The sequence below is a fragment of the Protopterus annectens genome, chromosome 9.part0, assembly GCF_019279795.1.
Source record: "Protopterus annectens isolate FY-2018-M chromosome 9.part0, PAN1.0, whole genome shotgun sequence".
Lineage (NCBI taxonomy): Eukaryota > Metazoa > Chordata > Ceratodontiformes > Protopteridae > Protopterus > Protopterus annectens.
Window position 1 is genome coordinate 828,963,900 of NC_056743.1, and position 27,096 is coordinate 828,990,995.

At 40.5% G+C, this 27,096-nt stretch overlaps 1 protein-coding gene across 2 annotated transcripts in view; it reads left to right on the forward strand.

The window, feature by feature from the left end:
* The window catches only part of LOC122811573 (ras GTPase-activating protein nGAP-like), a 580,578-nt gene that overhangs the window by 504,030 nt on the left and 49,452 nt on the right, over nucleotides 1-27,096 (forward strand). For both annotated transcript variants that reach the window (XM_044083499.1, XM_044083500.1), the window contains one exon: nucleotides 23,477-23,561. In XM_044083499.1, coding sequence (XP_043939434.1) covers nucleotides 23,477-23,561 — 85 coding nt within the window. The remainder of the gene's footprint in view (nucleotides 1-23,476; nucleotides 23,562-27,096) is intronic.

A 27,096-nucleotide genomic window follows, 5' to 3' on the forward strand; every position in this document is an offset into this window, starting at 1 on the left:
ACATCTACATTTATGGTAGGTACAAAACTGTACTATGTTCTTCATACCACATTGCTGCAGTCCTAACACTTGGGTAGAATCCCAAAGCAGAGGTAAGGGAGGCTGGCAAATCATAAGGAAGCAGGAGCTGACAACATGCCCTGCAAAATAGCCGTGGCAAAACCAGCCCTAGATTTAGAGTAGAGAGGAAGGTGGTAATGCTTAGAGAAAGTATGCACTGAACTCCAAGTAGCTGCCTCCAAAATATCCTTAGTTGCCACCCCTTAGAAATGCTGTAGAAGTGGCAGTAGCCCTAGTGGAATGAGGCCTAATCCCAGCTGGAATCTCCTTGCCATGATGGGAATAACAAAATGCAATGCAAAACCCAATCCACTTAGAAATAGTTTGTTTTGACACAGGCTTGCCCTGAGAACTCAAAGCAAAAGAAACAAACAACTGCTGAGACTGCCTAAAATCCTTAGTCCTGCTTAAATAATAACGCAACTGCCTGTGTACATCTAAAGTGTGCAAAATCTTTTCCCCTTATTTTGGGGATCTGCATAAAAGGTAGGCAAATGAATAGTTTGGTTTAAAGCCACACTAGAAACCACTTTAGGCATAAAGGAAGGATTAGTGCGTAAAGATACCCTATCCTTATGAAAAATCAGGAAAGGCTCAACCGCCATAAGGGCCTGCAATTCAGACACCCTTCTTGCAGATGTAATGGCTAACAAAAAGCAGTCTTCCATGACAAATATTTCAATTCAGCAGTAGCTGCAGGCTCAAAAGGTTGTAGAGTGAGTTTCTCCAACACAAAATTGAGGTCCCAAGCAGGAGTAGGAGCTCTACGTGGGGTCTTATATTCTTTGCCCCTCTAAGAAATTGCTTGAACAAAGGATGAGAAAACAATGGTGGGTCACAATCATAGTGAGCTGAAATTGCTGCAGCATGAATCTTAATGGAAGAGAAAGACAAACCTTTGTCCAATAACTCAGTAAGATATTGAAGAGCCACACTCAAATTCGGCTCAGAAACATCCAAATCCTTTGCTGCACACCAAAATAAAAATCTCTTCCATTTTCCTGCGTACACTTTCCTTGTACTAGGTCTTCTGGCTTCCATAATCACATTCAAAACTTGTTGAGGAAGCTGAGACCTGCTATGGTTCAAAACAGAATATGCCAAGCTGTTAGATGAAGAGAGTGAAGCTTGACATTGAGCAGATGCCCGTCCTTCTGAGACAATAGGTGTGGAATCAAAGGTAAGGGCCATGGAGGCTTCCTTACCAGACTCCTCAGCAATGGGTACCAGTGCTGCCGAGGCCAATCCGGAACTATTAAAATCATCCTTGGCTTGTCTGGTCTGACCTTTAGAAGTACCTTTGGGAGGAGAGGCAGAGGTGGAAAGGCATACACATGAAGATTTTTCCAACTGAAAGAAAGAGCATCCACTTTCCAGGCTGTGTGATGAAACCTTTTCGTGCAAAACTTTGGCAGCTGGTGGTTTAGTGGAGAAGCGAACAGATCTATGTCTGGAGTTCCCCATGACACTGTCAATGTCTGAAATACATGAAGATCCAGTTTCCACTCGTGGGGATCCATGATTTGCCTGCTTAACACATCTGCTAAGGAGTTCTGTGCTCCTGGCAGAAAACTTGCTTGAAGATTCAGCTGCAAGCTTAACGCAGTCTCCCACAAAATCATTGCTTGCCTGCATAGAGGATAAGAATGTGTTCCCCCTTGTTTGTTGATGTACCACATGACAGTTGTGTTGTCTGTTAGAATCAACACCTGCCCTGGAAGAAGTAAATCCTTGAAAGCCAGTAATGCAAACTGGACTGCTAACATCTCCTTCATGTTGATATGTAGATGCTGCAGTCTGGCAGGCCACTTGTCTTGTATCCACTTTCCATTCAGATGAGCTCCCCAAGCTGTGTCTGAGGCATCTGTCGTTAGAATCTGACTCGCCTCTGGCCGGGTCACAGAGAGTCCCTTGTTTAGGTGACATTCCTGAGCCCACCACAAAATTCCTTTTGAATGCAAGGTATTATTTGAATGACAGTGTCCAAATCCTGGCAGTGCTGTGTCCATACATTTTGAGATACCATTGTAGCTTCCTCATATGCAGTTTGGCATTGGGAAGTACCAGAATACAAGATGCCATGAACCCTAAGGCTTGAAGGACTGTCCTTGCAGTCAGCCCGGACTGATGAGATAGTTGATGGAAGTAAAGAGAAAGATTCTTTTGTTTGTCCGGGGTTAAAAAGGCCATCTGGGTTGCTGTATTCAGTCTCACACCCAGAAAGCACATGTCTTGAGAGGGTACTAGACTGGACTTTATTTCGTTCACAGAATACCCTAGGCATCTTAGCACTGCTATCACATATTCCAAATGCTGAAGAAGCACGTCCCTTCCTTGAGCCAGAATCAGGCAATCGTCCAAATAAGGATAGATTTGTATTCCTTTTAGCCTGAAGAAAGCTATCACTGGAGCCAGAACCTTTGTGAATACTCTGGGCGCAGTAAATAAGCCAAAGGGCAATGCAGAGAACTGATAATGAGAATTCCCAGCTCGAAAACGCAGATACTTCCTGCAAATTAGTCTGATAGGAACATGAAGGTAAGCTTCCTTGAGATCCAAAGTTACCATCCAGTGATCTTTGCCCAGCAGAGGTAAAAGCTGTTGTAACGTCAACATTTTGAACTTGGGAATGTCCAGATAAGTGTTGAGGATAGACAGATCCAAAATTGGTCTCCACGTGTTCCCCTTTTTTGGTACTAGGAACAGGCGAGAATAAAATCCTAGGCCCCTTTCTGGCACAGGAACCGGCTGAATGGCCCCTATTTGGAGCAACAGAGAAATTTGCTTGTGAGCCTCTTTCCTTTGTTGAGGAGGAATGTCTGGCATGCCTTTGAAAGGAGGCAAGGTATGGAAATAAAACCTGTAACCGTGGTGAATGATATCCAATACCCATCTGTCTTGGGTAATTAAACTCCAGTTTTCTTTGAAAAGTGCCAACCTTCCTCCCAAAGGTGCTGCCATCCGAGAAGATTCTGGCAGCTGAAAAGGCAGGTCATTGTGTCTGTTTACGAAAGGACTGACCCCTGCCCTCACCAGAAGACTGAGCAGGTGAACTCCCTGTTCTAGGCCTAAAAGAACCTTGAGCTCTGCCTCTACCACGTCTAGACCTACCCCTAGACTGGGAATCATAAGCAGGATATGTCCACCCCTTGGTAGGCCAATTTCTACTAAACTTCGGAGGCTGAACCTGCAAAAAAATCTTTAACAGTCTGCATAGACTTAGCCTTGTCTTCCATTTTCTTTAGAACTGCTTCCACAGGCGAACCAAACAACACATCAGATTGTAAAGGAGCATCTAAAATCCTTGTTTTCACATGCTCAGCTAAATTCTGATCCCTCAACCAGGCGTGCCTGCGAAGAACCGAACCAGTGGCAGCCACCCTCGAAGAGGCCTGCACAGCATCAAAACCACATTGCAAAGAATGCTTACCCACCTGTTCAGAAACATGAACTAAATCCTGCAACTCTTTACACTCAATACCTTCCGCCAAAGCATCTACCTTAGACTTTAATTGTGAAAGGAGATAATTTTGGTATTTCAACATGTGAAACTGGCAATTCAAAGCTCTCATGGCCAAAGTGGAAGAAGTATACACCTTCTTTCCCCATCTATCCAAAGCCCTAGCCTCTTTATCTGGAGGAACAGGATTTTTAACAACAGAAGCCTTAACACCTTTAGGCCCCTGTGAAACAGTTTCTGGGTCTGCCCTAGGACTCTTAAAAGATACTTATGAGCTTCAGGCACCCTATAATATCTATCCGGTTTAACTGGAGCAGGAGGCAAAGAGTCAGGGTTCAGAGAAGCCTCTGCAAAAACATCCTCTACCACATCTAGAACAGGAGGTATAGCTAAAGGCCTATGCTGGGGTAGAAACAAAAATTCCCTAAGCCTTTTCCTGGAATCAGAGAAATCCTGACCTTCCCATTTAAAATGCTCCCTCATGGAATGAAGAGTCTCTGAAAATGAAAAATCCTCAGGAGGAGAAGCAGAAGGAGTAGAATCATCTACATCAGAATCAGAGTAAGGGGAATACTCCTGCAAGTCTTCAGCCAAAGACTCAGAAGCATCCGAACACTGCTCAAAACTCCCAAGCTCAGGTTCCACCCTAGGCCTCTTATCAGGAGGGGGCATAGAACCTCTAATCATTGTAATCAAATCTTCTGCCATCTTAAGCATATGCTTCTTAGGTACAGACCCTGAAGAACTAGGGGTAACTCCTGAAACAAAACCTGGCCTGCCCCTGGGAGAAGCCTTGGAAACAGCAGGGTAGGGCCTAACCACCTTAGGAAGGGAGGGAAGAACAGCTACCTGAGAAGCCCCTTCCGCCTGGCCTACCTCCTGAGAGGTCACATCTTGCAGTAATAAAGTCTCTCCCTGGGATTCCAAAGAAATTTCTGGCTGAACCCCTGGCTCCACCGAGCCCTTTAAAGAACCGACGTCCGGGACGGACGGTTCTTCCAGCCTAGGCTTTGCTGGTTTGTCCTTGCGCTTTTTTGACGAAGCGGGCGTCGGAGCATCCGACGGCATTTTATAATTACACCGCTTCCCAAAAACTAACCTGGCACAATCTAATCTTCTCTTTATAGTGCGTTTGTTAAATCTAGCACAAGAGCGACAGCCAACAACGTCGTGCTCAGGCCCTAGGCAAGGTATACACAAGGTATGGTAATCCCTATGAGGTATCTGTTTCCCACAAGAAATACAGTTATTCACTTTTTCTGACATCCGGTAAAATACTGAGGCAAGAAAAAACCAAAATAATCCCCAACGGGGTACTTAGCCAATTTGGATTCGGTCTGAAACTCCGACTTCGGAAAATCTCAGAACGCCAACCTGCACTTGCAAAACTGCTTCTGCATCGGACCATGCGGCAAAAAAGACTGAGGATATGACGTCGGTCATGCGCATTTGTACCCTGACGTCCTGACGTCAGACTAATGCGCCTTGACCGACGTCAGCCATATACTTTGGTATTCGGGCCGACTGGGACAGCGGACTACCCAAGTGTTAGGACTGCAGCAATGTGGTATGAAGAACATCTAGCAGATGGTTCTGTGGCTCGGAGGGAAGGAGCCCTTACTACTTCTTGGGCAACCCGGATTGATTAGCTCTGAGAAGTGAAACTGGGGGATTGACCAGCTATTTTATCAACTGTCCTATCCCAGTGGAAGGAGTGATGTTTTCTGATCAAGGATACACTCCTCATTTAAAAAGGGGGAAAAAAAGGATACATTCCTCACTGGAGACCGAGAACTTTAATCCCACAAAGCAAATTGCACACTGATGTAACGGTCCATTGGATATAGGATGGCTAGATGTAGGGCATAACAAAAAGCCCTTTGCAATATGGTGCCATACCAGGTCACCCTGATATTCTCTCTGTCTTTTCATTCTCCAGACACTTCATCAGAGAATTTCCCTATTTTTGAGTCCCCAGAAAAGTGCCAAGCATGCCAGAGGAGAAATCTGTGAAGGGACTCAGACAAGGATGATGATTGCAGAGGGATGTGGAGGGTGGGTACTAGAAACAATAGTAAAATAAATAATTACTAAAAGTAACAGAATGTAGTCTCTTAAATAGAAAAACAATGATCTTTGTTTTGCTGTTCTCACATTCTGTAAAACAAAAAGTAGTTTGATGCATTATAAGGGAATGTTGTCTAACTTACCGGTAATATTATCCTGCTGAATCTGACCAAATCTGTGAATGAATATAAACATGTTATTGTTATTTATTTATTTTGGGGAAGGGATGCTACCATAAGTCACTCTGTGTCAAACTGTGTCAAACTGCAAGTCATCAGAATGGGAATTGTCTGCTTTGTTTAGTTGAATCAGTTTAGTCAAAGAAAATGAAGAACAGTGAGGTAAGGAAGTTCTCCTTTTGCCCACTGTTATATAATCTTAGAGCTAGTATATTTAGAGATGCAAGTGGGGAGCAAAATACTGTATTTAAGTATTTGATTGTATGGTTCAAGGGTACCTTGAGACAGTATAAGAATTGCGTCATGCTGTCTGATGATCACTTACCACTCAAATGATACAACAGTGTGTGAGATGTACATATATAATGCCCTTGGAGGCAAAAGTCTCACGCACAGTAAACTCAGATACAGAAATCATCAGCAGTACATCAGACACTACACCTCACCAAGGTCATCACAATACACAGTATCAATCATATGCTGAGGTTCTAATTATTAACTTGTTTAAACTTCAAAGACCTCCAAAACACAGCTCAGATATAAAGCACAGTCACACACCGTAAACTCAGATACAGAAATCATCAGCAGTACTTCTACACCTCACCAAGGTCATCACAATACACAGTATCCATCATATGCTGAGGTTCTAATTATTAACTTGTTTAAACTTCAAAGACCTCCAAAACACAGCTCAGATATAAAGCACACTCACCAAGCTAAGCCTCCATCCTCACATAGCAGGAGGAGTCCCAAAGTTATGAATGCCAAGCCCATAAGGCATGCATCTAGCCATCCAAGCATTCTTGTTCCAAGTGTCTCCATTGTAAAACCTACATGCCCAGCAAAGATAGGGAGATGGTTAGGTGCTTGTATGGTGCCAGGATCCATCAGAAAATAACTCTGTCATTGTACATGTGGGTGTCAATGACTTTGGATATACCCTACTTAGACTACAAAGGCAGACGTGATGGAGCTCTCCATCTGTGTGTCCAGGCAGGTATGAGCCTAGCATTGAGCAGCATTCTACTTTCTCAAAGGATGATGCCACAATACGAGCAAAAAATAATTGGCTCCAATAATTCATTCCGTTTTTGGTGGTATTTGAAGGGAGTCAAATATTTGTCAGCATGGGAGGGTATGACTGACAACCATGTTGGTTAACAAGGAATGGCCTGCCTTTGTCCCCTGTAGTGTTTTGATTATTGGCAAAGATACTACCCCCATAGTGTCTTTTTAGGCAATGCCAACCTGATAAACATAACATAATGAAGCAAGCAAAGAGAAATATGAAGGTGTTACTAATGAATGCTAGGAGACTAAACAAGAAACTCAACTCCCTACAAGCCTTCCTCACTCTGGAAGACAAAGACATCTGTATAGTGACAGAGACATGGTTTAAAATGGTGGAGTACACGCCAACTGTGCAGGGCTATAATGTCTTCCACACATTTAGAGCAGCTAGAGCACAGGAGGGAAAAAAGGTGGAAGGTGTCTCAATCTACGTCCAGAAGAGACACCCACATCAAAGCTGGAAAAGTAGCATGTTGCACTACAGCTTCTTCATCTCCAAATAACTATCAGAAATTTCCCATTCTGTATGTTAGGTAGCTATAGAACCCTCTCTATGACCCACAAAAGCCACAATACAAGAACTGGAAGCACTCGGTATTAAACCCAGTACAATTTTCCTGGGTGATGTATTCTACCCAACTATGGGACTATGAAACCTACACCACCATTACTGCATGAGCACAGAGATTCCTGGACTTTGTCAGTACAAATGCCTGGAACAATTAATCAGAGTACCAACTAGGGGGAATAACATCTTGGATCTTGTCCTTATTAATATGGGGGCATCTTACACTATCTCTTGTGGATTTTCATCACTTGTTACTTCTAACCATAATGCCACCCCCTTCAAAGTGAAATTGAAACCAGACACCCCAAGCTACCATGAGCAATTTCTCTAAGAAACTTTCTCCTGACACATTGACAAGCTTCATATCCCCACTAAACCCAGTTAGCTCCACTGGATATGCAGAAAAGTGTACCACCACACTATACCAACATGTAAACATCGGCATAGTTGCAGCTGTACCCTGTAGGAATAAGTGTAGGGTAAATCTCAGAAACAACCTGAAGGAATAAGTGTAGGGTAAATCTCAGAAACAACCCCTCCTCCATGGTGGAACAAGCATTACAATAAAAGGAAGAGAATTTAGACCAAAATTAGAAGTCTAATGAACAGAATGACACAGCCTGTGATGTCCCCATGCTGGGTCAGTAATCAAGGAGCCTGAATCCTTACCACTGACACTGGAGAGGGACATGCATTTGGTACAAATGGATACACTCAGTATTTCCAGTTGTAGACCTCTCTGCATCAAAAACAGTTTCCCTTAAAAGCACACAGAGCACACACTCAGCCAGGGGTTTGGGTGCCTCTGTCTCTCCCCAGGTCCCCATTAAGGCTCCCAACTAGCATTGTGAAACCAGGGCTTCATGTCTCTGCCCCAGGTAACACAGACGCACACACACACACACACACACACACACACACACACACAGACACGCGCACGCACACACAGACGCGCGCGTGCACACAGACGCGCACACACACACAGACGCGCACACACACACAGACGCGCACACACACACAGACGCGCACACACACAGACGCGCACACACACAGACGCGCACACACACACAGACGCGCACACACACACGCACACACACAGGCAGCACACAGACGCACACACACAGACGCACACACACAGACGCGCGCACACACACAGACGCGCGCACACACACAGATGCGCGCACACACACACACGCACACACACACACGCACACACACGCACACACACACACACACACACACACACAGAGACGCGCGCGCACACACACCCACACAGACGCGCACACACACACACACACACACACACACACTCTCTCTCTCTCTCTGTCTGTCTGAGATTTAATTTTCACACATACACACCTGGGGAAGGCTGGGACAGACTACCCGCTCTACCAACTTTGCCCAGACTATAAGGTTGATTCACTGCCACCAGTCAGTTACTATAAGGCTTTTAAAAGGGTATCCAATTATGTTGAGGGAAGTTAATATTAATATAAATGATAATGTTGACCAAACAGCAAGGCTTTCAGGAGTGGCCAGAGTTATCACCAAATAAACATGTGCAAATTCTCTCAAAGCTTAAATATTTTCTAAAAAGGACCAGCCACAATGAAAATTTTAAATATATTTAATAATAAATAGTAAAAGAACAAGAAAATACTAAATATATTTGCAGTAAACCACAGAGTTCAAATCACAGGAAATATTGAAAATAACATTGATGGACAGACTCATACAAATGAAGAAAAACAAACAATCTCTAAACTAAGCTTCACTATATTCCTGACTGAATCTAGGAGAATTACTATTCCCCGATAACTCACTTGATATAGTAAGGCTCAATGAAATACATGAGCAGTCTTTATAGTCAGATTTTCCAAAACAGAGTAGTTAATGTTCAGAGATTACGCCCTATAAAATATAATATCCAAGATGGCTTGCAGAATGACCTCACAGTATCCCCCTTTGAAGCTGAGACAGGAATTTAGAATAGATGGCTACAATAAGCATCTAAATGTTTATGGCAGTGCCTGGGCCTTCATCTCTTTTTACTGAGCTAATGAACAAAGGCTTCTTCCAGAACCACTGTCTTTGATCCTATTTAGCACTGTGGGGGTGCCATTTTAATGGTTTAAAATTATAATAAATTTAAAATATATTTTCCTTATTTTTCTTAAAGTAAAGCACAAGCAAAAATAACAAGTTATGCTAAAGACCTGTTGTACCAAACCAGATAAATACGAAAAATAAAGTACAGGTCACCGCTGAATTATTCTTTGTGGAATCTTCTTTATTAAAAGTAAGCGCTTTCGGAATAATCCTTCATCAGACATAATACAAAGTAACAAAAGCAGCCATATTTAAAACACAGATCATACAATCACTTACTCCTAAAAGCCCGCCTTTTTTGTAAAGCAGGTTTAATTGGTAAAACATCATTAAGACCAGGTGGTCTATGTGCTCTTAAATCTACTATCCACTTGGATTCAGCTAATGCTGTTCTATGCTGAATGCCCCCCCCCTCTCATTAGTGACAATATTTACAATGCATCTGAACTTAAAAGTGTGTGTGGGATTAATCTCTATATGTCTGAATAAAGCATTGCTCACTTGACATGTTCTAATATTACTAATATGCTGTAAAATCCGAACCTTCAGCATATTATTAGTCATGCCTACATAAAAACTTTCACATTGTTCACAATTGGTCATATATACTAAGTGTTTTGTCCTGCAAGTAGCCCTCCCTTTAAATATAAAAGTTTGTGTCTTATCAGGATGTTTATATTCAGTGTCGCTATTGATATATTGACAAGCCTTGCAGTTGCCACAGGGATATGTGCCTGCTCTAATATCTATTGTAGGTCTCTTATTCAAATATGTCTCCTTACATAACAGGTCCTTGAGATTATTGTTTCTCCTATAATTAAACATGGGACGTTCTGCCACTACGTCCTTAAGACTAATATCACTTCTTAGGATATTCCAATTGTTCTGAACTATATTACATATGTCTTTAATATTACTACCATCGTAAAAGTATTTTAGGTTGTTCCTTCTTACTACTACATAATCCTGTATCTATTTGTCTGCCAATAACAGGGCCTTGCATCCATGGCCTATTCTTTGTCTTCCTATGTAATACATTGTTACTAACCACCTTACTAACCATGCTCCTCTCATAGCCCCTATCCAAAAAATGTCCACTCAGCCTAGAAAGTTCCTCATCACAATAAGTATCTTCAGAACATACCCTAGATATCCTACCCACTTGGCTCTTGACAATATTGGGAAAGATATGCCTCGGGTGCATGCTGTCATATGATAACAATGCATTTTGCCAACATTGTTTCCTGTATAATTTCGAGGTGAAACCAAGGTTACTCTGTTCCACACAAACATCCAGGAACTCTGAGTAAAAGAAGTTTTGGCACTAAAGGTCAAAAAAGTGGTGGTGGTGTGGAGAAAGGCTAAAAAGCTCTCAAAGGTAGAAGTATCCCCATCCCACAAAATAAAACGTCATCCACAAATCTGACATACAAAACTATGTACTTATTCCATTCCTGATTATTAAGAATTTCCTTGGTTTCCCATTTGGACATAACCAAATTTGCATATGTATTAGCACAGGGGGTGCCCATAGCTACCTGTGCTTCTATATGGACCCTGGTCCTATAAAGACATTGTTGTTCAATACCAAAGCTAGTAAATTCTCCACAACCAGTCGCTTATGCTCAGTTGCTCCCAATCTACTTATTACTTCACCCACTGCTGTTATCCCATATTGTTGTTCAATAACAGTAAACAAACTGTTGACATCCAGTGTAGCCATCAATAATCCACCATGTTTGGGCTTGGTGGCCGCAGCTAATAGCCCCAAGAAATGCCCTGTGTCTCTTAGAATGTTATCTATCTGTTCTAAATATGGTTTAAGTATAAACTCCAACCATATAGAAATATTCTCAGTGACCCACCCTCTCCCCGAAACAATGGGTCTGAGTGGTGGGTCTGTCAATGATTTATGTATTTTGGGCATGGCCTTGAATACAGGCGTGACTGGTTTATCTGATGGCTGATAAGGGGGGAGCCATTGTTGTATTAGATACATGTTGGTATGAAAGGAAATTGTTAGACACACTGACTTTAGATGGAGCATATGTACTCATCAACCCTTTACAAGTTAGAATGATTATAGATAATGTACATAGCCAGTTAAACAATTTATTAGAGAGGGGTTTGTTAGAACATGAAGTCTATGAGTTCCTCAAGGTAGATAAACCAGTTACGCCTGTATTCAAGGCCATGCCCAAAATGGTGGATTATTGATGGCTACACTGGATGTCAACAGTTTGTTTACGGTTATTGAACAACAATATGGGATAACAGCAGTGGGTGAAGTAATAAGTAGATTGGGAGCAACTGAGCATAAGCGACTGGTTGTGGAGAATTTACTAGCTTTGGTATTGAACAACAATGTCTTTATAGGACCAGGGTCCATATACAGACAAGCACAGGGGGTAGCTATGGGCACCCCCTGTGCTAATACATATGCAAATTTGGTTATGTCCAAATGGGAAACCAAGGAAATTCTTAATAATCAGGAATGGAATAAGTACATAGTTTTGTATGTCAGATTTGTGGATGACGTTTTTATTTTGTGGGATGGGGATACTTCTACCTTTGAGAGCTTTTTAGCCTTTCTCCACACCACCACCACTTTTTTGACCTTTAGTGCCAAAACTTCTTTTACTCAGATAGAGTTCCTGGATATTTGTGTGGAACAGAGTAACCTTGGTTTCACCTCGAAATTATACAGGAAACAATGTTGGCAAAATGCATTGTTATCATATGACAGCATGCAACCGAGGCATATCTTTCCCAATATTGTCAAGAGCCAAGTGGGTAGGATATCTAGGGTATGTTCTGAAGATACTTATTGTGATGAGGAACTTTCTAGGCTGAGTGGACATTTTTGGAAAGGGGCTATGAGAGGAGCATGGTTAGTAAGGTGGTTAGTAACAATGTATTACATAGGAAGACAAAGAATAGGCCATGGATGCAAGGCCCTGTTATTGGCAGACAAATAGATACAGGATTATGTAGTAGTAGGAAGGAACAACCTAAAATACTTTTTACGTATGGTAGCAATATTAAAGACATATGTAATATAGTTCAGAACAATTGGAATATCCTAAGAAGTGATATTAGTCTTAAGGACGTAGTGGCAGAACGTCCCATGTTTAATTATAGGAGAAACAATAATCTCAAGGACCTGTTATGTAAGGAGACATATTTGAATAAGAGACCTACAATAGATATTAGAGCAGGCACATATCCCTGTGGCAACTGCAAGGCTTGTCAATATATCAATAGCGACACTGAATATAAACATCCTGATAAGACACAAACTTTTATATTTAAAGGGAGGGCTACTTGCAGGACTATGGCCAATTGTGAACAATGTGAAAGTTTTTATGTAGGTATGACTAATAATATGCTGAAGGTTCGGATTTTACAGCATATTAGTAATATTAGAACATGTCAAGTGAGCAATGCTTTATTCAGACATATAGAGATTAATCCCACACACACTTTTAAGTTCAGATGCATTGTAAATATTGCCACTAATGAGAGGGGGGGGGACATTCAGCATAGAACAGCATTAGCTGAATCCAAGTGGATAGTAGATTTAAGAGCACATAGACCACCTGGTCTTAATGATGTTTTACCAATTAAACCTGCTTTACAAAAAAGGCGGGCTTTTAGGAGTAAGTGATTGGATGATCTGTGTTTTAAATATGGCTGCTTTTGTTACTTTGTATTATGTCTGATGAAGGATTATTCCGAAAGCGCTTACTTTTAATAAAGAAGATTCCACAAAGAATAATTCAGCGGTGACCTGTACTTTATTTTTCGTATTTCTTAAAGTAAGCAAGCTGGTTAACCTCTGCTATGCCAGTATCCTCTATTAAAACATATACATTTAATTTAGTTGCAATAATACATATGCATTTCTTTTCATTCCAACAGGGTGCACTGTTGATACATTTTAACACAATCAAACTTCACAAATACATTTTCAGCACAAGCATCTGTACAAATCAGTTTGATATACAAATGACTTAATTATTTACAAAATTCCAGCTAGCTGTGCTGGCACAAGTCATACATCCACTGCCCTACTTCTCTTGACATGGCTGGCAGTATCTCCTATTGTCACACAGACAATATCATTTGAAATAAGGAAATAAATCATAAGCTTAATAAAATCCAACAAATCCAAGTTTGAGGCTAAAATAGCCATGCAAGCCAAAGAAAATCACAAGGCCTTTTTTAGTTATGTTTGTAATATCAGAAGCAAAATGCAGCAATGTACTGAGCTGATTGTGAATGACATTTCCTACACTAAATCTGAAGACATACCTACCCTTCTGGCCTATAAATTCAGCTCAAACTTTACTACTCACTTCCTGCCACCTGTCCCAAAAGATATACCTGAAAAGGACTCGTCTCCAGCTATCACAGAAGACCAACTCCTAAAAGTGCTATCAAAAGCTATATCAGTGGGTCCTAACACTATCCCTGAATGCATCTTAAAATAGCATGAAGGATGAAGTATGATTTAGCACCCCCCCCAAAAGAACACTGTTCAAGCTCAGCCTCCATACAGGTTTTGTATCAAGCAAATGAAGAACAGCTACAATCATTCCCCTGCATAAGGGAAGACCTTCCACAGACCTATGCAATTTATGGAACCATAGATATGATCACCCTCATATGCAAAGCCATGAACGACTTATTATGGTACTAATCAATAAGGACATAGGGAATCTCCAAACATGGGACCCATTTAAGTTTGGCCTCATCACGAGCAGATCATACTTACTCAATCTGGTAGACATCAATGGATGAAGGTAAAACAATACATACCACAAACAAGGTCTGGCCAAGATGTTTGACACAATCCCCTACATGGGCACATTAGAAAAACTAAAACTAGGAACAGACTCCTATATCACCCACAGGGTTGCCAACTGTTTCATGGATAAGATGCAGGAGATCAAAACAGGGGAAGCTACCTCCACAAAGAAACCAGTCACAAATGAAGTCCCCCAGGGTTCAGTGCTGAGAACACCTCTCATGTTTGGCATCTACTTCTCGGATGTAAAAGCCAATACCAAAGGACTCTGGCTGACTACGTTTGCAGATGGCTGCAAGCTAGCAGCAGTTATTGAATCCCCAAATGGCTTGGCCATCCTGCAGGAAGGTTTGTCCTAAATAAATAACTGGTGCCAGAATCATGGACTGAAACTAAATCCAAAAGTGCATTATCATATCCTTTAGAATCTACCCCAGGGAACTACCACATTGACAATACACCCACGAGAGTTGACCCAGTTGTTTTGAATTTGGAAACTTATGTGGACAGTGGTCTAACTTATGACCAACATGTGTCCTCTGTCATAAGAAAGTCCTTCTATATTGTTCAGTTTATAAACAATGGGACTTTATCAAAATCTAGGGATGTGACTGTCCATCTTTACTCAGTTCTCATTTGGCCAATCATTGATTAAAATGCCCTGTTTGACATGTATCTGTTCAGACACACACAACTGGAATGCCTCCAGAGATACCTTACTAAAAGGATACAAGGCCAAAACACTATGACCTACACAGAGCGCCATAAAGCCCTGTGACTGTACTTAGTTTCCAACAGACTACTAACAAGTGACCTGTGTCTGGCATCCTCCAACCCAATATTGATGGATATACTGCACATACCACAAGTGAAATGGTATCAGAAATATCTTATTCAGGGATCTTAACTGCTTCTGTCACATCAACAGAACATTTTGGAGGCACAGGTATATCTGACAGAGGGTGCCACTTGCCTGGAACAGACTCCCCATCCACATAAAACAAAGTTCATCCCTGTCCATATTCAAACGCAACTTATGGATGAGTAATAGAAAATGTACACCAGGACTGCCCCCTGTACTACTAATGGACAGTGGTAGCTACTAAATCCTTTATCCTATGCATGGGATCTCTCAAATCACCCATGGTATGATTTCTTGTTATTCTTATTGGGGTAATATACAATTACATGCCATTGTACAACTTTAAAATATGCACACACAAAAAACAGCAAAAGCTCCAGACACCACTATGGCAATATTTCACATCTCATTAGAAATTCACAACTCCCTCGTATTTACTGTTACTATCCATTCAAATCACTCAGTCATTTATCTGGCTTCTCCACCTGTCCGGATAATTGGGACAGTCCACTTGCTCCACAGTCATTATTTTTATTCTACAAGTTCTATAAAATTGCTTCTGACACTTCTTTGTATCTTCTTTCTTGTCCAATTTCAATGATAATTACTCATATTAATATCTACAATTAAACTTTGCATACACAACAGTAACTCTTTGAAAACAAACGCACCCATTCATATCATAATGTAGTATAGTAATAGATTACTTTGTGTTATTTCATATGGCTCAGTCCATCAGTACACCTGAATAACTCAAATTCTCTCTCTAAGAATCATAATAAACCATACTAGCTGCTATAATGTCTGTCATTACATATTCAAGTGCCCTTTGAACTGCTTCGTACTGTTTTTTACCCTTCTGTTAGTAACTGAAACTGCCCTACCTTTCTCACCTAAATAGTTTACTTATTACTTCTACTTTTTTACATACCTTTGCATCTGGCTATTATTTCTCATCATGTTTCCCAATCCTTTGCTCTGTCTTGTGTACATTAATAATCCCCAGATGACGACCAACTAGTAGTGAATATTGCTCTTACAGTTTTATACACATTTAGAAATGTAAGTTCTCCCCACTCCCCATAACTTCTCACTCATGAGCACTAGTATCCTTTGATCACTTAATGAACCATTGATTGTACTGTAAGAATTATGGATCTTCTTTCAGATTTACTCTCCTTTCTGTGTTTAATGAAGAATCGAAGTGTATATTGCCAAGTCTGATTGTATGAACATGTGTTTAATTAAGAACTGAATGCCAGGTTTAAATATATGCACCTGTTGTGCTGTTTTCCTAACTTGATACACATTGGAGTCTATGTGAAACACCATAGTATCTCATAATGAACTGAATTTGTTAGTGCTTGCAAGAGCTTTAATTCGCTTGTTATGACACAAACGACTATGATTTGTTTATTGCAGTTTATTCATTTTGTCAGAATGTCATTTTCATGACACGTGGCCTGAGTCAGCCTGAAAAGGTCTTTGGACTTGTGCTCCTACATGGCTAACAATAATAAACTTAAATGGAAAATACATCATCATATTTTAACACTGAACTAAATCTACTGCTGCCAGAACATGTATCAAGAGTTATCAATTGCTCACATATTTTATTGCCTGTTTTGAAATGAATGGTATCTTTGAACATCACACTTTAACACCTTCAAACACAAGAAATAGCAACATAACGTAATAACAAAGCCTAAAATCTAGTTAACATATAAAGAAATGAAGAAGCAAATAGAGATCTGCTATGTGTATTTGATATTAACCAACTCATGGCAAACAATGCACCACTAAAATTACAGATGATATCAAGTTTAAAATCATTTTTTCGCAGGGGCAACTTCTTGTGAATCTTCCATTCTCTCTCTTACATAACTCCACGGTTACTATAACTCTCAACCATTCCATCTCCATAGTGTGGAACATTACCTTTCACAATGTCAAACAAATTATCAACCCTTACTAACAACTAGAAGAAGGAATCTCACAGGATACTTAAAATGTTTTACTTTATACTTGTCACAAATTCTTTTGCTTTATTAATATGAGTCAATATTATCTATCATGGATAATCTGTCAAAACAATTCCCCTAAATGTGTGGCAATCCTTTCAATGTGGGGCAAGAAGGAACACAGACTTTTTAAGACTCAGATTAACGAACATTCCTTGCGATGAATTACAGTTGAGGGTATAATGGCCACTCAACCAGAAGAAAACAAAAAGCTAAAAAGGGTGAGAATAGTACTTGTACCTATGTAGTCCAGAGGCTGACATTTCAGGGAGTTGGGATTGGTGAAATGTAATTCCAACAACTGCACTTTGGTGAAAGATAGGACTCTGAATAAATACATATTATTCAGTAATATAGCCTATCATAATGTTGATCATCATTCTCTTTCGGCTTTTCCCGTTAGGGGTCGCCACAGCGGATCATCTCTTTCCATTTCTTCCTATCCTCTGCATCTTGCTCTGTCACACCAACCGCCTGCATGTCCTCTCTCACCACGTCCATAAACCTTATCTTAGGCCTTCCTCTATTCCTCTTACCTGGCAGCTCCATCCTTAGCATCTTTTTCCCAATATACCCATCATCCCTCCTCAGCACATGTCCAAACCAACGCAATCTCGTCTCTCTTGCTTTGTCTCCAAACTGTCCAACATGAGCTGACCCTCTAATATACTGATTCCTAATCCTATCCATCCTAGTCACACCGATTGCAAATCTTAACATCTTTAACTCTGCCACATCCAGCTCTGACTCCTGCCTTTTTGTCAATGCCACTGTCTCCAACCCATATAACATAGCTGGTCTCACTACACTCTTGTAGACCTTCCCTTTCACTCTTACTGATACCAGTCTGTCACAAATCACTCCTGACACTCTTCTCCACCCATTCCACCCTGCCTGTACTCTCTTCTTCACCTCTCTTCCACATTCACCATTACTCTGAACTGTTGATCCCAAGTACTTAAACTCGTCCACCTTTACCAACTCTACTCCCTGCATCCTCACCATTCCTCTACCCTCCCTCTCATTTACACACATATATTCTGTCTTAGCCCTGCTGACCCTCATTCCTCTGCTCTCTAGAGCATATCTCCACCTCTCCAGAGTCTCCTCAACCTGATTCCTACTCTCACTACAGATCACAATGTCATCTGCAAACATCATAGTCCACGTGGCCTCCTGTCTGATTTCATCTGTCAACCTGTCCATCACCACTGCAAATAAGAAAGGACTCAGAGCTGATCCTTGATGTAATCCCACCTCCACCTTAAACGGATCTGTCACTCCCACTGCAGTCCTCACCACTGTCACACTACCCTCGTACATATCCTGTACCACTCTTACATACTTCTCTGCCACTCCCGACTTCCTCATACAATACCACAACTCTTCTCTAGGCACCCTGTCATATGTTTTCTCCAAGTCTACAAAGACACAATGCAACTCCTTCTGACCTTCTCTGTATTTCTCCAGCAACACTCTCAGAGCAAACATTGCATCTGTAGTGCTCTTTCCTGGCATGAAACCATACTGCTGATCACTAATCATCACCTCCCTTCTTAACCTTGCTTCCACTACTCTTTCCCATAACTTCAAGCTGTGACTAATCAGTTTTATCCCTCTGTAGTTACTGCAGCTCTGCACATCACCCTTATTCTTAAAGATAGGTACCAAAACACTTTTTCTCCACTCCTCAGGCATCCTCTGACTTTCCAAAATTTCATTAAACAATCTAGTTAGAAATTCCACTGCCATTTCTCCTAAGCACCTCCATGCTTCCATTGGTATGTCATCTGGGCCAACAGCCTTTCCATTCTTCATCCTCTTCATAGCTGCCCTTACTTCCTCCTTGCTAATCTGTTTCACTTCCAGATTCACTATCCCCACATCATCCAACCTTCTCTCTCTCTCATTCTCTTCATTCATCAGCCTCTCAAAATACTCTTTCCATCTACTCAACACACTCTCCTCTCTTGTGAGTACCTTTCCCTCACTATCCTTTATCACCCTTACATGCTGCACATCTTTCCCAGCTCTGTCCCTCTGTCTTGCTAATCGGTACAGGTCCTTTTCTCCCTCTTTAGTGTCCAGTCTCTCATACAACTCTCCATACGCCGTATTCTTAGCTTTCACCACTTCTCTCTTTGCCATGCGCCTCATCTCCTTATACTCATGTCTACTTTCTTCATCTCTTTGACAATCCCACTTCTTCTTCGCCAGCCTCTTCCTCTGTATACTCTCCTGTACTTCCTCATTCCACCACCAGGTCTCCTTATCCTCCTTCCTCTGTCCAGATGTCACACCAAGCACCTTTCTAGCAGTCACCCTTACTAGTTCTGCTGTAGTTACCCAGCTATTCGGTAACTCTCCACTGCCTCCCAGTGCCTGTCTTAACTCTTCCCTAAACTCCACTTTACAATCACCCTTTTTTAACTTCCACCATTTAATCCTTGGCACAGCTTTCACACTCCTCCTCCTCTTCTTGATCACCAATGTCATTCTACATACCACCATTCTATGCTGCTTAACTACACTTTCCCCTGCCACCACTTTACAGTCTCCAATCTCCTTCAGACTGGCCCTCCTACATAATATATAATCAACCTGTGAGCATCTTCCTCCACTCTTGTACGTCACCCTATGCTTCAGCCTCTTCTTAAAATACGTATTCACCACAGCCATGTCCATCCTTTTCGCAAAATCCACAATCATCTGACCTTCTCCATTCCTCTCCTTAACACCATACCTACCCATCACTTCCTCATCCCCTTTGTTCACTTCACCAACATGCCCATTAAAGTCCGCTCCAATCACTAGTCTCTCACCCTTGGGTACACTCACCACAACTTCATCCAACTCACTCCAAAATTTCTCTTTCTCATCCATCGCACACCCAACTTGTGGAGCATATGCACTAACAACATTCATCATTACACCATCAATTTCGAGCTTCATAAACATCACTCTGTCAGACACTCTCTTCACGTCTAAAACACTCTTGGCATATTGTTCCTTTAGTATAACCCCTACCCCATTTCTCCTGCCATCCACACCATGATAAAACAATTTGAACCCGTTTCCTAAACACCTGGCCTTACTTCCCTTCCATCTGGTCTCTTGCACGCACAATATATCAACCTTCCTTCTCTCCATCATATCAGCTAGCTCTCTTCCTATACCAGTCATACTGCCAACATTCAAAGTTCCTACCCTCACTGCTACACTCCTAACCTTCCTCCTATCTTCCTGCCTTCGGGCTTGCCTTCGCCCTCCTCTTCTCCTTCGGCCAACAGTAGCCCAATTTCCGCCAGCACCCTGTTGGCTAACAGTACTGGTGGCAGTCGTTGTTAACCCGGGCCTCGACCGATCCGGTATGCAATTATGGAAAGTTCTCCGCATCAGTAATTTTTGGCAGAAGTTTTACGCCGGATGCCCTTCCTGACGCAACCCTCCCCATTTATCTGGGCTTGGGACCGGCACAAAGAAATGCACTGGCTTGTGCATCCCCAGTGGCTGGGTTCCTATCATAATGTTGATATGGATAATTAATATTCTTTAAAATGAATTAATTGTGTGGTACTCCAGCTTATAAGAATCACTAAGCCTTTTTAAATTTTACATTTTTTTTAACCAGCTAAGGCCATACTGGTCCCAAGTATCCCTATTCAGGGGTAACCTAGGAATAACAGTCAAATGATAGGGAAATGAAAGCTGATTGAAATCAAACCCTGAACTGCAGGAAACAGCTTGCAAACATTAATCCGCTGCACTGACTGACAGCCAGTAATGTTAATACATTTATATATTTCTTAACCATTCCCTTTGAGAGGTTCCCTGTAATTGACTTCAAATACAGCCTAAGGGGTTAGGAATCAGCATAGAGGTTGAGGTGTTCACCTAACAGACTCAAGGTACAGTGTTTGTTGCCAAATATGCCTGTATCTTGATAAATGTACATTTATTACATGTTGCTTTTGAGCTGGTCCAACATAAAGTACCAAACAGGAAATATATACTAACAATATCCAAATATAGGTAGCATGTCTGCTTCAGTGTTACATGCTGAGAAAAGACCATTAAAATTTGAAAAAAAAATAATTATGTTCCTCATTATACAATGTTGAAAAGAAATGATGTAAATAAAACTGGGGGTTTCTGAAACATTCTCTCTGCCCTTGCTAATTGTATTACATGGATTAGTCAATTAGTGAGATGCAAAGAATCTTCAAATTCAGATACAAGATAAAGCTGTAGGGAGGGACACCTCAATAGTGGATAATTACTGTGCATCTGAAATGAACAGTGCACTGTCAGAACTGACCATATTGTCCCTAACAGCCCATGCAGTGAGGTAGAGTAGACACAACCCAACACACAAATAAACACACACATACCTCACACACATACACACACACACACACACACACACACACACACATGCATATACACACACACACACACACACACACACACACACACACACAGACACACACACACACACACACACACACACAAAGACCATGTACAAAGTCCAAACAAAAGCTGGCTCAGGCAGATCCACGGTAAAACTATAATTTATTGAACTTAAATAAATACAATAAAAAAGAGATTAGCGCTTTCATTCACTTCTTATGAACTTCATCAGATAATCTTATACATTTGCCCTGTTTAAATACACTCAAAATCAACGTCATTGGTCAATACACACACACCCTGCATGAAAACAGTGCATTCCTTTTATCCAACATTCAGCAATAATCTTTTTCTAATTTTGTTTATTTAAGTTTAATAAATTGTAGTTTCACCATGGATCTGCCTGAGCCAGCTTTTGTTTGTACAAATATACACTTACAGCTATGTTTTAGTTATCTGTAGTTACTGTACGAGCCAGAACAATCCCAACATGATGAATTGATGTACACCATTAAAAGACAAGTGCACACATTTTCCTCCATGCAAAAGAATAACTGAGCAGAGTTAAAGCGAGTCACAGAATTTCTGAGGTCTAATTAACATTAGCCATTCCCCTGGACTGACACGTTTGCATGACTTTTTTTCCAGCAAGACTGCCCTCTAGGTTACAGCCACCACCTGATGAAGAGGATATTAGGAGAGCATTGTTTGAATTGCTCAGGCTTTCTGCAATATGGAAACATTCAGGGTTAAGGTTTTTACATTATAGTATGCCTGTCTGAATCCCAGGGACTGTGTGTTAGTAACTGTAGCATTAAAAAACACATGCAAAAATAAATAAATGTTGTGTCAATGAATAAACTTTATTAGGTAGCATAGGAGAACTAATGCCTTAGCTGAATTTAAATAATAACTAATCTTTTAAAATCTAGCCTTATTCTCAACTTCAATGATGCATTGACTCCTTACAACAGCAATACACTCATATACACAGCAGGCAAGGTATCTAACTGAATTAATACAATAAAGAATTTAATGATGGCAGTAAATAGCCAAATAAATGCGTATGTAGCTTCAAACGTACTCTTGTGGAGTGGATATTTAGGTTAGATTTAACTGATTATTAAAAAAAAAAAAAAAAAAAACCCACTAAAAACAGTTTTTCACTCCTAATTTGTTAACCTGAAAGGTTAGTCATCTGTGTTACTAGTTCTTGCATAATCATCTAATAAAATTTGATTATTGAGAGGTAACGTTTATTTATCTTTGTTGACAAGTTTGTCTAGGATTATTTGTATACTACAGTTTGCTTTTTCTAGTGGGTGTTCCAATTGATTCCTTAAAACATTGTAATGTGATGATATGACTGATTTGTGGGGCTATGAAAGTGCAAACAAGATACAACTTGCAATGGAATTGTTAATGTAAAATAACAGTTCTGCCTTTAATCTTTGTTTATACAGTAGTTTTGTAGAATACTGTTTATTTTTGGAAATTTTCTCCTTGTGCCTGTGATGAAAATGCTAAATATACAGTCGGACCTTTGAAGTTATCAGAAATGTAAATGAATAAATGGTTTGTTCTCATAGTGAGGAGTTCACATCTCAGCATCCTTTCCACAAAGGTTAAATGTCTCAGACCATTAAACATGCTGTTTATCAGATTTAGAAATACAGAGTCCCTGTAGCATTAGACCATATTTCTTTATTATCTGGGCTCAGTGTCCAGAATAGAACACTTTCTGCTGATGAGTTTTATTCTGTGAAAAATGAGTGAACAAATGAAGAGTATTTTGACTGGTTTTGTATCGTCACATGGTGACCTTTGTAAGCACTCATGTAAACTGTGCACTTTAACAGGATCCATGAGCTTGAAGAGCAGCAGAAGAAACACGAAGAAAGAATAACTGCTTCTCAAAATACAGAAGAGAAAATTGTGCGTTTGGTAAGTAATATCCCTTTTTTAATGTATCTTCAGAAAGTACCTTGTAGTGTGTATATCTGACTGTATATAAAACAGACGGCAAAGATTAGCCAAGGCTTTTCTAATCTTACTTCATGCATTGTAAGCAATCGATTTGTGGGCTGCTTAAAAAATTCCTTCTCCGACTCCAGTAAACAGGAGTAAAATATTAGTAGGAATTTTAATGCTTCCTATTGGAAACGGCACAATTGTTGGAGATCTTTATCTCCTGCGGAAGGAACTAGTAATATTACAAACGGCTCACAAGTGAAAACGTGACTCAGTATATCAAGTTTAACAACAGTATTTACTCTTCAGTGACGGCCTTCCAATAAATGAGAAAGAAGAAAGAGCCAAGCAGTTACAGGCTTATTAGACTCACTCGTATCATTTACAAAGCTATAGAATGCATTATAGCCTAATTAAGCTTTCTAAAAGGCAGATCATGCCTGTTCAGCATGGCTTAGTTTTTTGAAAGGGTCACCGAGGTTGTTGGTAAGGGGTATGTATACAGTCCACACAGCCTCCCTGGACTTGTCAAAGCCTTTGACACTTACTCTCTGTTGAAATTATTCGTAAGTTCTCCCATCTCAGCATGAACCCATACAAAGTTTGCTGAATAGTTAACTTCCTATTTGATAGAATCATTACCATTAAGGTCAGGGTATTTGCTCTACAAGAGAACATTTTCTCCAGCAATGCCCCATAGGGTTCTCTCTTGGGCATCATTTTCCTTGATATATACTTCTCTGTCATAATAGCCGATATAATGGACAAAGGCTAATCAAGTTTTTTTGTTTTGCTCACGTGTAGTATCTCACCTGATGTTTTTTGCACTCCTGTAGGATCTCACCGGATGTTTTTTGCACTCCTGTAGGATCTCACCGGATGTTTTTCCCCAGCCTGCATCCAATTGGCTCATTCTTTGCAGTGGGATTAGGAGTTGGACATTCAAAGGCTAAGTGAGAGCTCTACAGCCCATTAATTCCTGACTGGAAATCGTAATCACCCCCTGCTTCTTGATGGGTGTTGAGTGGTAAGGAATGAAACAGCCTCCTGGTTTCATTAGATGCCTTACCCTCTCTTCCTAGGAACATTTCTCAGCACCTCTTCTGAACTCCACTATTGCTGTTTTCTGAGGGGGACACTGATTTCCCCTCAACTAATAATGCAAGTGCAGTATGTGGGCTTGATAGGCTCAGGCTTTACTAGGTGCAAATCTCAATAGGTGTCATAGGTTCATAGATTAGTACTAGGCTAACTGCTTTGTGAGCCATTTTAAGCTCAGACAATTGTGCCATGTGAGTTTCAAACGCTGCACCTTGTGTCTGTAAGGTAAACACCTTAACCATTACGTCAACCTCCCTCACTAATGATGAGAGGCAGAGCTGCCCCACAGCATGGAAGAAATGGCAGATGATCCCTTATCCAGCTCCTACAGGTACCCAAGCAGCTAACTGAAGTTAGGTCTACTCTGCCACGGTCAGGGCTTTGTCCCTCTAGGTCAAAGAGCTGAATTACTGCAAACCAAGTTTGCTGATGATTGGAAACTGGACTCATTTATCAAATCCAATTTTGATAATCACATTATCCAATAAGGACTAGATAAAACAAATGCTCTGTATGTTAATTATAGGTTTATCTTCAATTCCAATAAATCTAGAACAGCTTGCTTTGGCAAATCTAGTGTTATTTCTGCTTACAATATAGATAACATTCCACTTAAATCTGACAAAGTCATCAGGTACTTGGGTAGCTTTGTTGACAGACTCTTTTTTGACTACCATTTCTCTGATGGTTAGATAATCCTTCTATGTTACACAGCTTCTCCTCTCTTTCAGGCGCAAATAAGTTCTACTCACACTTTATTCTGCCCTTACTTGGTCTTCATTGTATGTACTTCTTCTTTGATAAGTACCTTGTTAAGTAACTAACCAACTCACGTAACCTCAATGCTTCTCCACCAAGACAATCTCAGGTGTCAGTATACTTAGCTATTCTATTAATTTAAAGCTCTGTCCCACTACTAAGTGTCAAATAGACTCCTAAGGGGGGTGATCTCTGCAGAGCCTCCTATGCTATGAATGACTCCATCTAAATTCAACCAGTGGTAAAGCAAATATACATAGTAGGGACATAAACCTATACTATCATATCACCACCACCAAATGGAGTAACAGGTACCTAACCCAACATATTCCCCATTTGTGGAATAGGTGTCCCTTACCTATCAAGCAGAGTACTTTCCTAGCTTTAAAACTGATTTGGATGACTGGATAGGAGATTCAAAATTTTCATGTGAAATATATGAGGAAAATCTCCATAATGGGGGCACTGTTACTCTCCCATCAATAGAAGTTATGTGGCAAAACTTCTTGATGGATTCCTTGGCTCTAAGCTTAGTAAAAACCTATGAACCTGAAAGAATATCACCTTGAATATCTGAATGAAGAGGAAATTAATTGAATTCAAATAGATGTAGCAGCTGGCAAGATGAACTTGAAAAGAAACAGACTTCAATCACAAACAGATTCACTGCCTCCACAGACAAGACTCCCTGCTCCTATTCATCCAAAGTTTCGAAGAGATACGAGACATAAAATGAGGAGGAAGGAGGGGGGCAGATTAAAGCCACAAACAACTGGGCCCGTTTAAGCAAAGAGCATCAGCAGTGAGATGTTTTGTTTGATTACAGATGGCACAAGGAGTTTTTTTTTTTTTTTTCAGTATTATAGCCACAATAAAATACTGGCCGATAATAGCAGAGTCTAAGAATACAGAATGCCTGAACATTGAGTAAGAGATCAGGAGACTGTGAAGCAGAGACGATGCACTTCATGATAAAGACATTGATTTGGCTAAGGCGTTTGACATATGTGCCCTGAATGATATAAGAGGAATTTGGCAGACTAAGGCGTTGTACTTTTTTTGTCCATACATATTGGTGGATGAGTCAGAGTTAAGATCTGCCACCCTTTTACAGAATGGGTACAGTCAATAATACATACATCGCAAGACTACTTAAGTCCATACAGCTCAAGACTACTTAATAAGTCCATATTTTCTCAATGTGTTTTACTCAGCAAGTCAAATATTTAAATATCAGAACGCAATATGCATGCAGAGATGGTTAAATAATCTGAGCAAATGTACTTTAAAAAAATGTTTTAATATTTGAAATTAAGTATATTGATATAGTTGCAACTGGTATATTCTGGGACTTCTGATACTCAGAGAGTTAACCATTCCTCAAGTTCTTTGAGAAGGTTTATAGATTATTTACAAAGGGAACACTTAACACTTAAGATATTTTCACTGATGTATTCACAAAGCCTGAAGCATGCAGTTCTGTTTATAATGAAATATAAAAGAACAAGAGGACCACTGATATTTCTATAAATTTTGGAATGGGCTATTCCTTAAGGTATTGGTGTTAGGCTTTTGCAAAACAGATGTAACACCTGCCCCCATATCAGGTCACTTTGGCACGTGGATTGTTCTGAATGTTTTAATTAGT